The sequence below is a fragment of the Carassius carassius genome, chromosome 15, assembly GCF_963082965.1.
Source record: "Carassius carassius chromosome 15, fCarCar2.1, whole genome shotgun sequence".
Classification (NCBI taxonomy): Eukaryota; Metazoa; Chordata; class Actinopteri; order Cypriniformes; family Cyprinidae; genus Carassius; species Carassius carassius.
Genome location: NC_081769.1, coordinates 26,816,315 through 26,828,599, shown reverse-complemented (window position 1 = coordinate 26,828,599; position 12,285 = coordinate 26,816,315). Strand labels below are relative to the sequence as shown.

The window sequence follows — 12,285 nt, the reverse complement described above, 5'->3', positions numbered from 1 at the left end:
TGGACAGTTTCTCTAAAATGTCAGGTGGATTGTCAGTAGAAGTCATGCAAGTCCATGCAATGTCCTTTTGTTCTTGCCTGCAAAGTTTCATCGCTACCTTGACTTCATACTAGCAAAAGCGCAATGATGTAATTGTACTCTGTTTTTATGGGTTTCTTAGTGAGATTAGAATCACAGACTTGATTACATAATGCAAGGCATTTGTCACTCTTGAACAGACATCTAAATGCTGAGCTATGACAGTAAACCCATTATCATCCAGCACTTTCGATCAGCACTTTAAACCTGCATGCACACACACACTCACTCTACAAGTTTGTTATACACCTCACAATTTTCACGTAATGCCATCAGTGTATATAATGTTCTCCCCTTACCCAAGTTTTGTCCTAATGGACTGTGTTGCCTCGCAGTATGCTGGCCGATAAGCTGAATATGACTCCCGAGGAGGCAGAAAGATGGATTGTCAACCTCATTCGTAATGCCAGGCTGGATGCCAAAATCGACTCCAAACTGGTGAGAGTCTCTCATATTTTATTTCACTCATTGTTTCTCTGCCTCCCTCCTCAGATAGCGAAACAATTGATAGGTGCTGCGTTAGTGTCCTTTAATTAGTCTGAAAATCAAATTCAGCCTCTTTTGTGCAGGGATTGTGTTCTGCTTTAAAACATAAAGGAGAGGCAATCAATTACGTCAGTTATTCTGCTCAGTGCTCGCTTACTCACCATATCCTTCATCGAGGGTAAGAGGACTGTCATTAATGTCCTGAAGGAGGGTCATTCTCAATATGGTGAAATATGTACTTTACTTTTTAGTCATGACATAGATTAATATTTAAGACCTATAGAAAGCATTCTATAATGGTTTTCTTTCTTTCTGCTTGATTAATATATATTCTTTGAAGTATAGAAATTTCAAAAGGATATTTCTTTTGTAATTTTATAAATGTTTTTTTTGTAATTTTTAATGTCGATGCTGGAAAAAAAAAAAAAAAACTTTTGAACAGTAGTGTCATTTAATATTCATGTCAAAGAAAAAATTTTTTTTGCAACTGACCCAGGACCTTGGTCATAACATCCTAACCAAGTAACATGACTTCTGATCTCAGAAATCACAGGACATTCTACTGGAGTGACAGAATTAGCTCCTTTGTGTTTGTGAGGAGGTTGTGAAAATGTGTCTGTGGCAACAGAAAAGAATTGGTATTCTCTTAAGTTTAGCTCTGAATCTCTCTTCCTCTCCTCTTTTCTTTGGCAGGGTCACGTGGTGATGGGCAACAACGCCATATCACCATATCAGCAGGTGATCGAGAAAACCAAGAGCCTTTCGTTCCGCAGCCAAATGCTGGCCATGAATATCGAGAAGAAGCAGACCCACGCAAACAGGAATGAGGTCAAAGCAGCAGAGCATCTCTCCTTTTATCTGATCTCATCTCTGTTTGTCTTGAGCCCTGTAGTTTACACACACAAATGATCTATTCAGAAGAATGTCGAGCGGCAGTCAGCCCAGAACTGTCTTTACACGGCGTAAACCAGTAAGAGCAAGTTTAACAGAGCAGGCGCTTTCATCATGTCGTTTTTCTTCAAAGGCCTAATGACAAGGTAGCAGAGCACAGCCATAAAGAAGAGGGTCTGAGTCCCATGACTCAGCGCTGCAGAGTAAATAACACTTGCACACAATCGCAGACACGTTCTGTGGAGTTCCCTGCGTTTAGGAGTCACCACAGATGTTTTGCTTGGGGTCCAGTCGGTCTTCGTTTGATCTTGGCCTTGCGCACTGATTGGCCCACGACAAACGTGACCTCGCTTTGTTTGAAATAGAGCGTTTAAAAATAACGGCCTTTAAATGTCTCGGTCCCTCAAAACACGTAATTTAACTGGCTCACTCACACAAAAACCACAATGGCAAAGGCCATAACACACAGTCCTGTATTTGGATGTGTTTGGCCAGACACAATTTAATTTAACATTTTCTCAGGAAAAACCCAAAGGAAAGGTGCGAATGTGAAATCGAACTTCTTGTACTTGCAAAATGACTGCAGTTTTTTTGTAGATCGTTTCAAGAGATTGTGGGCCAAAACCAGGCAACAAGCGCTTGCAGTTGCATTATTCCAAAGTCATTGTTTTAAAATAAATAAATAAACAGAAATGTAGCTAAATGGGACTACAGAGATTGTCAGGGAAAATAAGTGTAATCATGCTGAACACGAAAACCCATCTACTAACTAGTCTGCTTTTACAGCTTTGTTGTGTTTATAATCATGCTCTTGTAAACTAGTCTAACTCACTTTCTTTTTTTTTTTTTTTTTTTTTTTTAAATAAAGACCAAAAGAGTTTTCAGAAGAAGCTTTGTGATGGTGGTGACATTAAACTCAAAGTGTAGTTTTTTTTTATAGCTACTGTTTGTTTTGCGATTTTGTTTTTAGGCTTCAGGATTCATAATTTTTTTTTCAGTCATTGTTTTAATATTATCATGATGGACCAAACATCTAAGAATTATGAACTTTTGTTGGCCAGAGTTTATTTTATGCTATAATCCAAAGGCCAATGAAAAATCCTATTGGGTGTTTGTTGAGGGAGCCACAGTGATTATTTCTACCACTATTTATCTCACTTTTTTTTTTTTTTTTTTTTTTTTTTGTCTTGCAAAAAAAACTCAGAAACGTAAATATAGAGTGAGATCTTAATGGAGAATTACAAGATGTAAAATAAATTCTGAGAAAGAGTCAGAATTCTAAATGTTAAATGTCACAATTACGGGTCTATAACCCATAGTTCTGAGAAGAAAAGTCCCAACTGTGTGATATAAACTTGCAATTGTGAGGGAAAAGAGTCAGAATTGTGAGATGGTAAAATTCTGAATTTTTTTTTCTTTTTGTATTATTCTGTCAGAAGCAAAAAAAAAAAGACAATCAGAATTGCGAGAGAAGAAAACTTGCTATTTTTTTTTATTGCATGGTTGAAACGGGCTTCAGTAGTGATGCTAATTTCCTGGTTTGCCTACAAAAATACATCCATCACTGCACCACTCTATAGTATTCATCTGTAATGACCTCACATGCATTTGTGATGGGTAATAACATATTTTGGCTCTCTCTTTCCTCTCTATTTAGACTCCAAACTGGGCACCTCAGGATTCTGGCTTTTATTGAGTGGATCTTTGCGGAGCGTACACTTCAATCTAACCTTCCAGCATTCCCATACTGTGGCCGAACATCCTGTTTTCCCTCTCGTGTCCCTCACAGGAGCGAGACAGAGGCCTTATTTTTACACTTGGGTTTAATGCGTCTGGTATTAAATAAAGAAAAAACCTTACAAAACCATCTTCACCTCATGCATGCATTTTATTCCTGGACATTACGAATGGTGGTTGAGGGTTAAGTGTTGGTGATCTTTTGTGTAATAGATGAAGTTTTAATGTGCCCTGAGTCACTGAGTGGGATTGGGGGGTTTTGTGCTGCTGCACATGTATGCGCCGTAATGATGAATGAGTGTTTAGTCTGCTGCGTTTACGGCTCTGTTATGTAGCGGCCCACTCCGCTGCGGTGAAGAGGACACACAAAGGTGATCGTCCTCACTCTCATTGTCATTTTCGATGTTGCTCATCCTCTTTGTTGGGCATGTCAGATGTGCTAGACAATCAACATAATGCCTCCCCACCTTTCCCATCTCATCCCATCTTCTGCATGTGACACCTACAGTCTGCCGCTCAACATTTTTCTATTTCCATCCCTTGCTCGCAGATGCTGCAGGCTGGGATTCGAAGCCTTAATGTCTTAATGTCTGCTTTGGCCTCTCTATCAGCTGACATGTTTATGGGCCCTGTCTCTCTGGACGACTGAAGAGGGGGCTTGTAGCTGCCACAGCGCTCGGGCTCCCAGCCAGACATCTAAAACAACTGACGTCACCTTTACTTTCCCAGTGAGCGAGCGGCCGGGTGGGGAGGAAGGAGGGGGGTGGGCTAAAGTGATTGGTTAACCGGTCCTGTGCCATGACACATTACGAAAATAAAAACCTCCTAGCCCTTAATTATCACATTCACCTTAGGAGTGCTGTCTCAGATGTTGTTTTAGAAAGGCATCCAAACCAACAGCAGACGTGTGGCTGAAAAGGTTGTCCACCACAACGTCTGTCACTTCACTTAAAGTAAATAAACAAACACCCAAACGAAAAGGTCAACGTAGGTTTTGGTTAAAAGGGCTACATAATCTTTCCCGCTTTCACATTGTTCATTCCCTTTCCCTTACATGAAAAGGTTAAGACATTTGTTCAAAAACAGGACGCATAATTAAAATATACAGCGTATGTTCCATAATACATTTTTCTCTGGATTATTCCTCAAGTCCTGTTTTCCAAATTGCAAATGTATTTATTTTTTAGCAAGAGCAGGCCTAAATTTAGATCAGCTTTTCAGTAGTATGAAATCATTACAGTGTCTTTTCCAATGCATAAACTTCAAATTGGCAGGGAATCACTTCAGGTGCTTTAATTTTATATTCGGTTATAGTATGCACACAAATGTATCTGCAATACATGGCTATAACTAAGCTTAGACCATCAAGCAACCTGATACAGCTCAAGTATAAGGAAGGCAGGAGATTAAACACATCTTTAATAAGATTTATTTTAATGAAAAATTAAACTCTATTGTGTTTCACTGTTCGAGACAAATAGCCGTCATATAAATTAACATTGACTTTGGGAGAATTTCACTTTGATCTGAACATCAAAGAGCTCTGGAGGAGAGAGTGTCATCACTTAAGAAATGACAAATGTTTTTTTTTTTTCTTCTCTCTCTCTGAGGAGGGTAATGGACAGTCCGTGTAGACTGTATCAAACGTGTTTTTAAGGATATAAGCACTTTTCTGTGGTGTATATGAAGTGCTGTGTTTTGTAACACCTGTTTGTTATAAATTAGTGTATCTGTACCTGAATCAGGTGCTGCACACTTTGACCTCACCTGGAAGGCTTCTGGATAATTTGAGCCAAAAATAACGGGTGGAATAAGACATTTAAGACAGAGACAAAAAAAATTATATATAAATAAAAGATTAAGTGCCACACCTAGTGGTCAAGATGGGTAAAACATTTCTTGGATTTCAAGCAATTTACATCTATTTTGGCATAGAAGCTTCTAAAGGAAACTGCCTCGGCAATCATTCTTTTTGCATTTTAAATGGTTTTAAAACTTAAAATAATAGTAATGTCTTAAAAGCAAGCTGTTATGTTGGATCTGAAAAGCGACATTAAGTTGTATTAATGCTAATATATATAAAATAAATTGCAGTCTTTTTTTTTACTGAAACGTTTATTATAGCCCCAGTTATCATAAGAATACCCCTATTTTTTGCCTCTCACGTATGTATTAATGAATTTTCTGAATTTAGTTATCTGATTTTATCCCAGCTGATTAAAAAATTAAACCACTCTAAGTAGGTTTGCTGATCTTAGCAGATTTAAACTGGTATCCTGCCCGGGAAAGCTGGTGTCCAGCTGGTTTATTGAGTCACAAAGCTTGGCTTCTAGTTCCTACTAAAACCAGCAAAACCATGTTTAAGTTTTAGTACATTTTTCCCAACAGTATGAAACCAGTGAAATGCAGATTGCAGTTCAGGTACTTTATATACAGTACTTTAAGTTGTTTTTAATGTGATGCTATAATATGGTGTTGGGGTTGGGGTAAATATAAGATCAGTCCATAATACTATTATGTTTAAGCCAATGCACTAGGACCCCGGGGCTCATGAGTAGTGTATAGAGACAGAGGGAGAAATTCCATATGTCATCTTCTAAAACTTAAACAAGGAGGGAGGAAGGGGGACAAACAGCCCTCTCTTACCGAGGGGCTTCTGAAAGTGCTCCGAAAAGCCCCACAAGATCTTGGAGTCTCCACGTGACAGCAGCGCCTATATAGCATCAGCACCAGTAGAGTGATACTCCATCACCAGCCGAGCACTTCAGCATATGCCACAGTTACACACATATCCTCATGCACCTCAAGGCTTTATTCTAGAGCTTTTTCAGACTATTGCATCCATGTGTTTTCTCACTCTGTCTAGGGGACGAAGGGACTAAACTTTTCCTGCGAGAGGGATGCTGGATGTTCCAAGTCCGCTTTGGCAGTCGGAAGGAACTTGATGTATAGGCAAAGTTTCTGTCTTTTGGACTAGACCCGCGCAGGTATATTTCTTTCGCTTCTCGCATCTAACGTTACTGTTGGGGGCATCCACTGCGTCCCGTTCGCTTTTGTAGATTCGCCAATTTAAGTATATTTTATTTTCATTTTTTTATTTTAAATCTTTTTTTAATTAATTAGTTCGCTCGCAAACCACGTTGATCCATCAAGGTGTATTTGTAACTCAAAGAACCTCAAGTTATAAGCTTTCTCGCTCTCTCTCTCCATAGACAATAACGAGACACTTTTTAGAGTTTAAAAAGCGCGTTTCGCTCTCTAAAATGACATTAACCGGTGGTGAAAGATGGTGTTTTCTCTACCCCTCTAATGTGTGACACAACTGAGTCTACACTTCTCAACTCCCTGCTCCTCTGTGGAAAAATATACATATTGAAACCTCATATACGGACCTTGCAGGCTCGCGGCGAGTACCTTTGACGCTTTCTACCGTGAGTCGGGACAATCACACAGCCGCCCAGATGCAGTTTCGTCTGTTCTCATTCGCGCTGATCGTGTTGAACTGTGTGGACTACAGCCACTGTCAGACGCAGCAGTCTCACCGCTGGAGAAGAAACAAAAGAGGTGAGGAAACCCTGCATGTGACTTTGAAATATGCTTTATCAATGGTGTAATCAGTCATTTAGCTGACGCTTCCTCAAAGAGAGACTTACGGTCCGCGTATGACAGGGACTGTCCCACCTGGTGTTACGCTACCAAAGATTACCATGGTAACTGTAGTTCGCTTTCAGAACCTTTCTGTGATTTGACTATTTATTTATTTTTGATAGAAGCAATGGCAAACTTCCACTCTTTTACATCAGTATGAATTGCTAGTTATAACTCTAATACTCTGGCATAAAATGGTCTTTACCCTAGTATTTTTGTAGGATGAGGTTCGCTGTCTTGCTCAAGGATTCGGTGATGTTCCTCGGGGCACCGCAACTTCTCGAAGTTTTAGACTTCCACGTGTATGTTACCAAAATGTTAAAAATGAGATCCTTTAATGGGATTGACATAATTATGTGTTTTTAAGAATACACGCGTTGTTTTGTTAATTTTTGGCATGCATTAGTGAATCCGAGAGTGCGCTTTTCCCCTACACCTGAAGATTTTTAGGAAGTTTACCTAAATTGAAAATATCAGGGTTTGTTGTAACCTTCAAGAAGATACTTTTGCATTCGAATTGTGTTTCGGCGTCAGTTCCCGTCAGAGAATGCGCGGTGTGGTACCCTCATCCGTGAAGATTTTTATTTTAAAATTATCTTTCCTTCATTGGCATAGTGTTTAACTACATTACGCCTTTAATTTGTTATAAATAACGGCGCCTTGAACTATTCTCCAACTGAGATCGGTATAAAATGATTTAAAAACACAATTTATATTAGGAATGAAGCCTATACATGACATAAAAATGTGGACAGCTGTTTTTTCTAAAAAGTTTGTCAGTTTCCAGTCACATAGTTTCACACAGTAGGCTAATTATTTCTACATTCAAATTTAGCTAAATACAGAATTCCCGTTGGTCTGCAGATGTAACCATAGCAACAATACGCCGCACTAGTGCTTTCAGTTGAGTAGCTACGTCTGCTAAACATAGACAAAGTGTCTGCGTATAATTTTATAACTTTATCACTTTTTAATATATATTTTTTATCTTTCAAAGTTCTTAAGATATTAGACATTTGTGACCCTGGACCACAAAACAAGTCAAAAGGGTCAATTTGTCGAAAATTTAATTTATACATGATCTAAAAGCTGAATAAATAAGCTTTCCTGTGATGTAGGCTATGACCGTTTTTGGTCGAGAGACAACTATTTGAATATCTGGAATCTGAGGGTACAAAAAAGAAAAAAAAAGAAAGAAAAGAAAATCACCTTTAAAGTTGTCCAAATGAAGTTCTTAGCAATTCATAGGCTTATCACTAATCAAAAATTAGGTTTCTATATATGTATGGTAGGAAATGTACTAAATATATTAACTTAATATCTTTACTTAATATCCTTATGATTTTTGGCATACAATTAAAATCTATAATTTTAACCCAGACAAGTTTTTTTATTTATTTATTTATTTTTTATTATTTTTTTGTCTATTGCTAAAATCTACCCCAACAACTTAAAACTGGTTTTGTGGTCTAGGGTCACATTTGAATAAGTATGCTATAAAGACCTTGCGCAAATCCTGGAAAATTACTGACATTATTTTAAAAAGTCAACACCCGAAAACCCTGAAAGTCATTGAATTATTCGCACAGTTTACTAAAGCCTTGATTTTATAATGCCAGATCTCATTATGATTCGGTTAGGTTGGTGAGTTCACATGTCTTGTTTTTGAGAACATCAATGTACTGTGTGAATAATCTTAAAGATTCTGGAAAATTCATTCTCAAGTAGCTACTAACTGTTGATCAGGTGATCCTCACAGTGGGGTGCTGTCTGGTGGCCATTTGATGAATAGAGCTTTCCTTTTCCCTTTTCAAATGCACTGACCCTCCTTTTGCCCTAAGCCGCTTTTAATTGATCTCTCAGACAGAAATTGATTAAGCTTTGAACAACTGGTGCAAGTATAACAGTCCACTCTTAAGAGCAGCAGGGATTTAACCCATCAGTAAATATGAGGGTTGCCTTGCTTGGCCAATGCATGTGGACACAAGGGGGCTGAAAGTCAAACATTTCAAACTTCTCCATCCCTCCCCAAAGCCTCAAACCCTTGAACATTAGTCATTCATTGCATGTGACAGAACAACCGCCTCCCAATTGAACTTGAGCCCAAATAAAGACACTTGCTGACACCATGGCTGATATGCACTCTTAAATCCGCAGAGATGTAAATTGGGAGGCATTCATAGATTTAATCACATGCATGGTATGCCAGGGGAAACCTCTGCTCCCATCTGCAAATAATCAGCCAGAAACTGTAGTGAACCGGCACACAAGTTTTCAGCCCTAATTTTTTTCTACAAGATTTGCGATTTCAAATGCTATGTAATATAATTTTCTTAATAGGATCAAACTTGCTGGCAGAGGCAGACTAGTTAAGCATTTTCAGGGGGTTTGGGGGAGTTTAATGGGGAAAATAATGGCAAAAGTGCATCTGGAGGTGAGCGGGTCCTGTGTAGTGTATGTGTAAATGGTGATGCATTTGTAAAACATGCCTTGGAGGTGAAGTGAACTCGAACTTTCAGTTTGACCTGTGGACAGAAATGTGTGTGTGTTTTGTGTGGGCTGTTGTTGCAGAGAGTGACGTTTTGAAATGCCGCCAAGCTTTAGATTTGCTTCATTTCTATATTTATCATACTTACTGAGGGCTGCATCAGTGTTCAATTGAGTCTAAAATGCTGAAATGGTTTTCTTGCCCTCAGTATACTTGAGACAGCTTTATGTACAGTCTTTTCTGGCATGCTCATGTTCAATCTACAATCCCACATCACACCAGCGACACGGTCAATCCTCTTGAACTGTTTTACAAGACTTTGTCTTAACCGCCTCACCACTGTATTTATTCTCATCAGATACTCCATTAAAGCTGAGCAGGAACACATTAATTTTTCTTTTGTTTTTATTCATTGATGCTTACATTTCAGCCGTTTGCATTCGAACAGGCTTCCTCAGATGAATATAACAAAGCCAAAAGCAAGAAACGTATTAAATTTGCACCTCTACCCCCCATTCAGTGCTTTACAGATGGTAGTGAGTTTGCCATGATATCATTACTTAGCCTGGGGGTAATACTTTTCATTTTTATTTTCTGGCTAATGATGCCACCTGCTGACTACATAAAAACTGTTGGCACACATATACCAGCGCGGACCAGAGAACAAATTCAAACACATGACTTGCTTGTTTGACAAGCCGGAAGGGGTGTTAATGCTTTAGCCTCAGAGCTACTGCTCTGAAACATCAAAACGACTGTTTTAGTATGTATAGAAACATAGAATGTGGTCCTTTCTCAGTGCACAAGCCATTAACTTGCACTTTAAGTGAAATTCTGCATTACAGAAGGTTAAGAAGCTGCTAGCTCTGATGAATGGTCCGATTAAGCTCATGGTAATGTCTATTTCCAGAGAAACACAGTCATGGTAATCCAAGGGGAAGTCTCTTGAGGGTGAAGCGGAGGAGCTCAGTGATGGAGCTAAGCCTTTCCTCTCCTCCGCTTCACCCTCACGAGATTAGGGGGAAAGCACCTGTATTTTAACACTATCGAAACAGTTATATCTTAATCTGCTGGCAGAACACTGTGATCTGTCCCATTTTGCCTCATAAGTTGCATATAAATATTTAATAAAGTATGAAATATGAAGTATGAAATGCAAGATAATCAGTTTATATGGTTCACAACTGAGTAAACCCAAACATGTTCCTTTCTTTCCTTTCTGAAAAAAAAAAAAGAATTGGGAGGGGAAAGTAATAATTGTGATAAAGAAACACGAATATAGAATTGTGAGATGTAAACTCATAATTTAGATTAAAAAAATAATAATTGCAAGGAGAAAAGTCAGAAATCTGAGATTCTGAGTTAGCATCTCAGTTCTGACCTTTTCTACAGAATTGCGAGATATAAGCTTAGAATATATGGGACAAAATGTCACAATTACCTTTTTTATGTTATTAAAACGGGCTTCAATAGATGACAGAATTGTCATTTTTGGGTAAACTATGTCTTTGCTGCATGCCAAAAAACTGGCCTGAGTTTGAAACCGCAAGAGCAGAGTGTAGGATGTAAAAGAACTCTTTGTTTTACAGTGATTAGGTCAATAAAATTTGTTCGGGAAGACATAAAAAAAAAAGAGTAATGACAAAAAGAACTGTTTAGCTATGCTTTGTACAAATTTACCCAAGGTCCCAGGTTTATGGGTGTAAGTGTTAATGTTGGCCCTTGCCATGTTCATGCCACTTAATGTTCTGATGAAGTGTGTGACATGATGGGTGACTCCAGAGTCTCTTTATAAAAAAAAAAAAATAACAATGGCATTCTGCCTCTCTTTTTTTTTTTTTTTTTGGAAAATGTGACGTGGTTTCATTCTAATCTATAAATTAAGTGATGTTCTATGGAACTGACGTTAATTTAGTTTTGTCAAGTACATCCAGCTCTCTCACCCAGTCATTCATTCTCATAGTCAGGAGTGACTTTTTTTATTCCAGCAGGTTAGACGGAGTTGGTGGTGCTCTCTGTGTCCCTCTCCTGTCGCAACCCAGCCTTCCGTCCATCTGTGCCAAGATCGCTTTGGTGAATCTCTGAGTGTGCGTGAGAGAGGACATCATTAGAAGAAGAGTTTATACTGAGGGAGGGATGGATGGCATATTTGAGGAGATCAGTTAGAGATGGTTGGAGCACCATCACCTGAGACAGATTAAATCTTTTGGTGTTCTGAAGGAACAAATATATGATGAGACTTCCTTCTCTCTTTTTGTTTCTCACTTTCCCCTTTTCAAAATAAAAGTTATTTATTGCCATTGATGGTTCCATGAAGAGCTTTTAACATCCATTGAACCTTTTTATTGCAAGGTTGTTTTAGTGGAAATAGACTAATAGTTATAATGAATTAAGATAAAATGGTTCTTTAAGAACTATTCACTAATAGGTTCTTTGGGGAACTTAGATGGTTCTTTTATGGCATCACTGTGAAAACCCGTTTTGGAATCTTTTAAGAGTGTATCTGCACAATTTGGTGCTTGTTTATATAGATACAAGTGGGGCCACTTTTTTTCACTGGAAGTCTGATTGCATAGAAAAGTAATTAAAGACTGTCCATATCCTCTTTACGATTAACTATTCACTATTAACTCAATTAACTAATATAACATTAGTCACCAGGGTGCTGCCTCATGTTTCAAGCAGAGAACTGATGAGCACTGAATGCATGCAGCTGAGAACGGTTTTGTAACACTTTCCATGCCTTCATTCATCATGTAGCAACAGAGAAATACACATTTGTGCGTTTAAAAAAAAAGAAAAATTATTATCATTGTAACGTACACTTTTGGGATCCTCACCATTGGCCCCAATCGTTGTCATCAGAAGATCGCATATGTTGGCAAAGCTAAATGCCAAACAGATGGTTTCCTCTCGGGCTACAATTCACCACACTGTAAACGTTCATTTTCGGAAAT

General features: G+C 38.4%; 2 protein-coding genes across 2 annotated transcripts in view; both read left to right on the top strand.

Annotated features, from left to right (window-relative positions):
* Positions 1-3,322, top strand: part of LOC132158726 (eukaryotic translation initiation factor 3 subunit E-A) — a 52,416-nt gene extending 49,094 nt beyond the window's left edge. The window contains exons 11-13 of the mRNA XM_059568271.1: positions 414-516; positions 1,258-1,392; positions 3,113-3,322. Of these exons, the coding sequence (XP_059424254.1) occupies positions 414-516; positions 1,258-1,392; positions 3,113-3,151 (277 nt within the window). The 3' untranslated portion in view covers positions 3,152-3,322. The remainder of the gene's footprint in view (positions 1-413; positions 517-1,257; positions 1,393-3,112) is intronic.
* Positions 3,323-5,442: 2,120 nt separating this feature from the next.
* Positions 5,443-12,285, top strand: part of LOC132158728 (R-spondin-2-like) — a 66,235-nt gene continuing 59,392 nt past the window's right edge. Inside the window, exons 1-2 of the mRNA XM_059568272.1 lie at positions 5,443-6,179; positions 6,592-6,756. Coding sequence (XP_059424255.1) covers positions 6,654-6,756 — 103 coding nt within the window. The 5' untranslated portion in view covers positions 5,443-6,179; positions 6,592-6,653. The remainder of the gene's footprint in view (positions 6,180-6,591; positions 6,757-12,285) is intronic.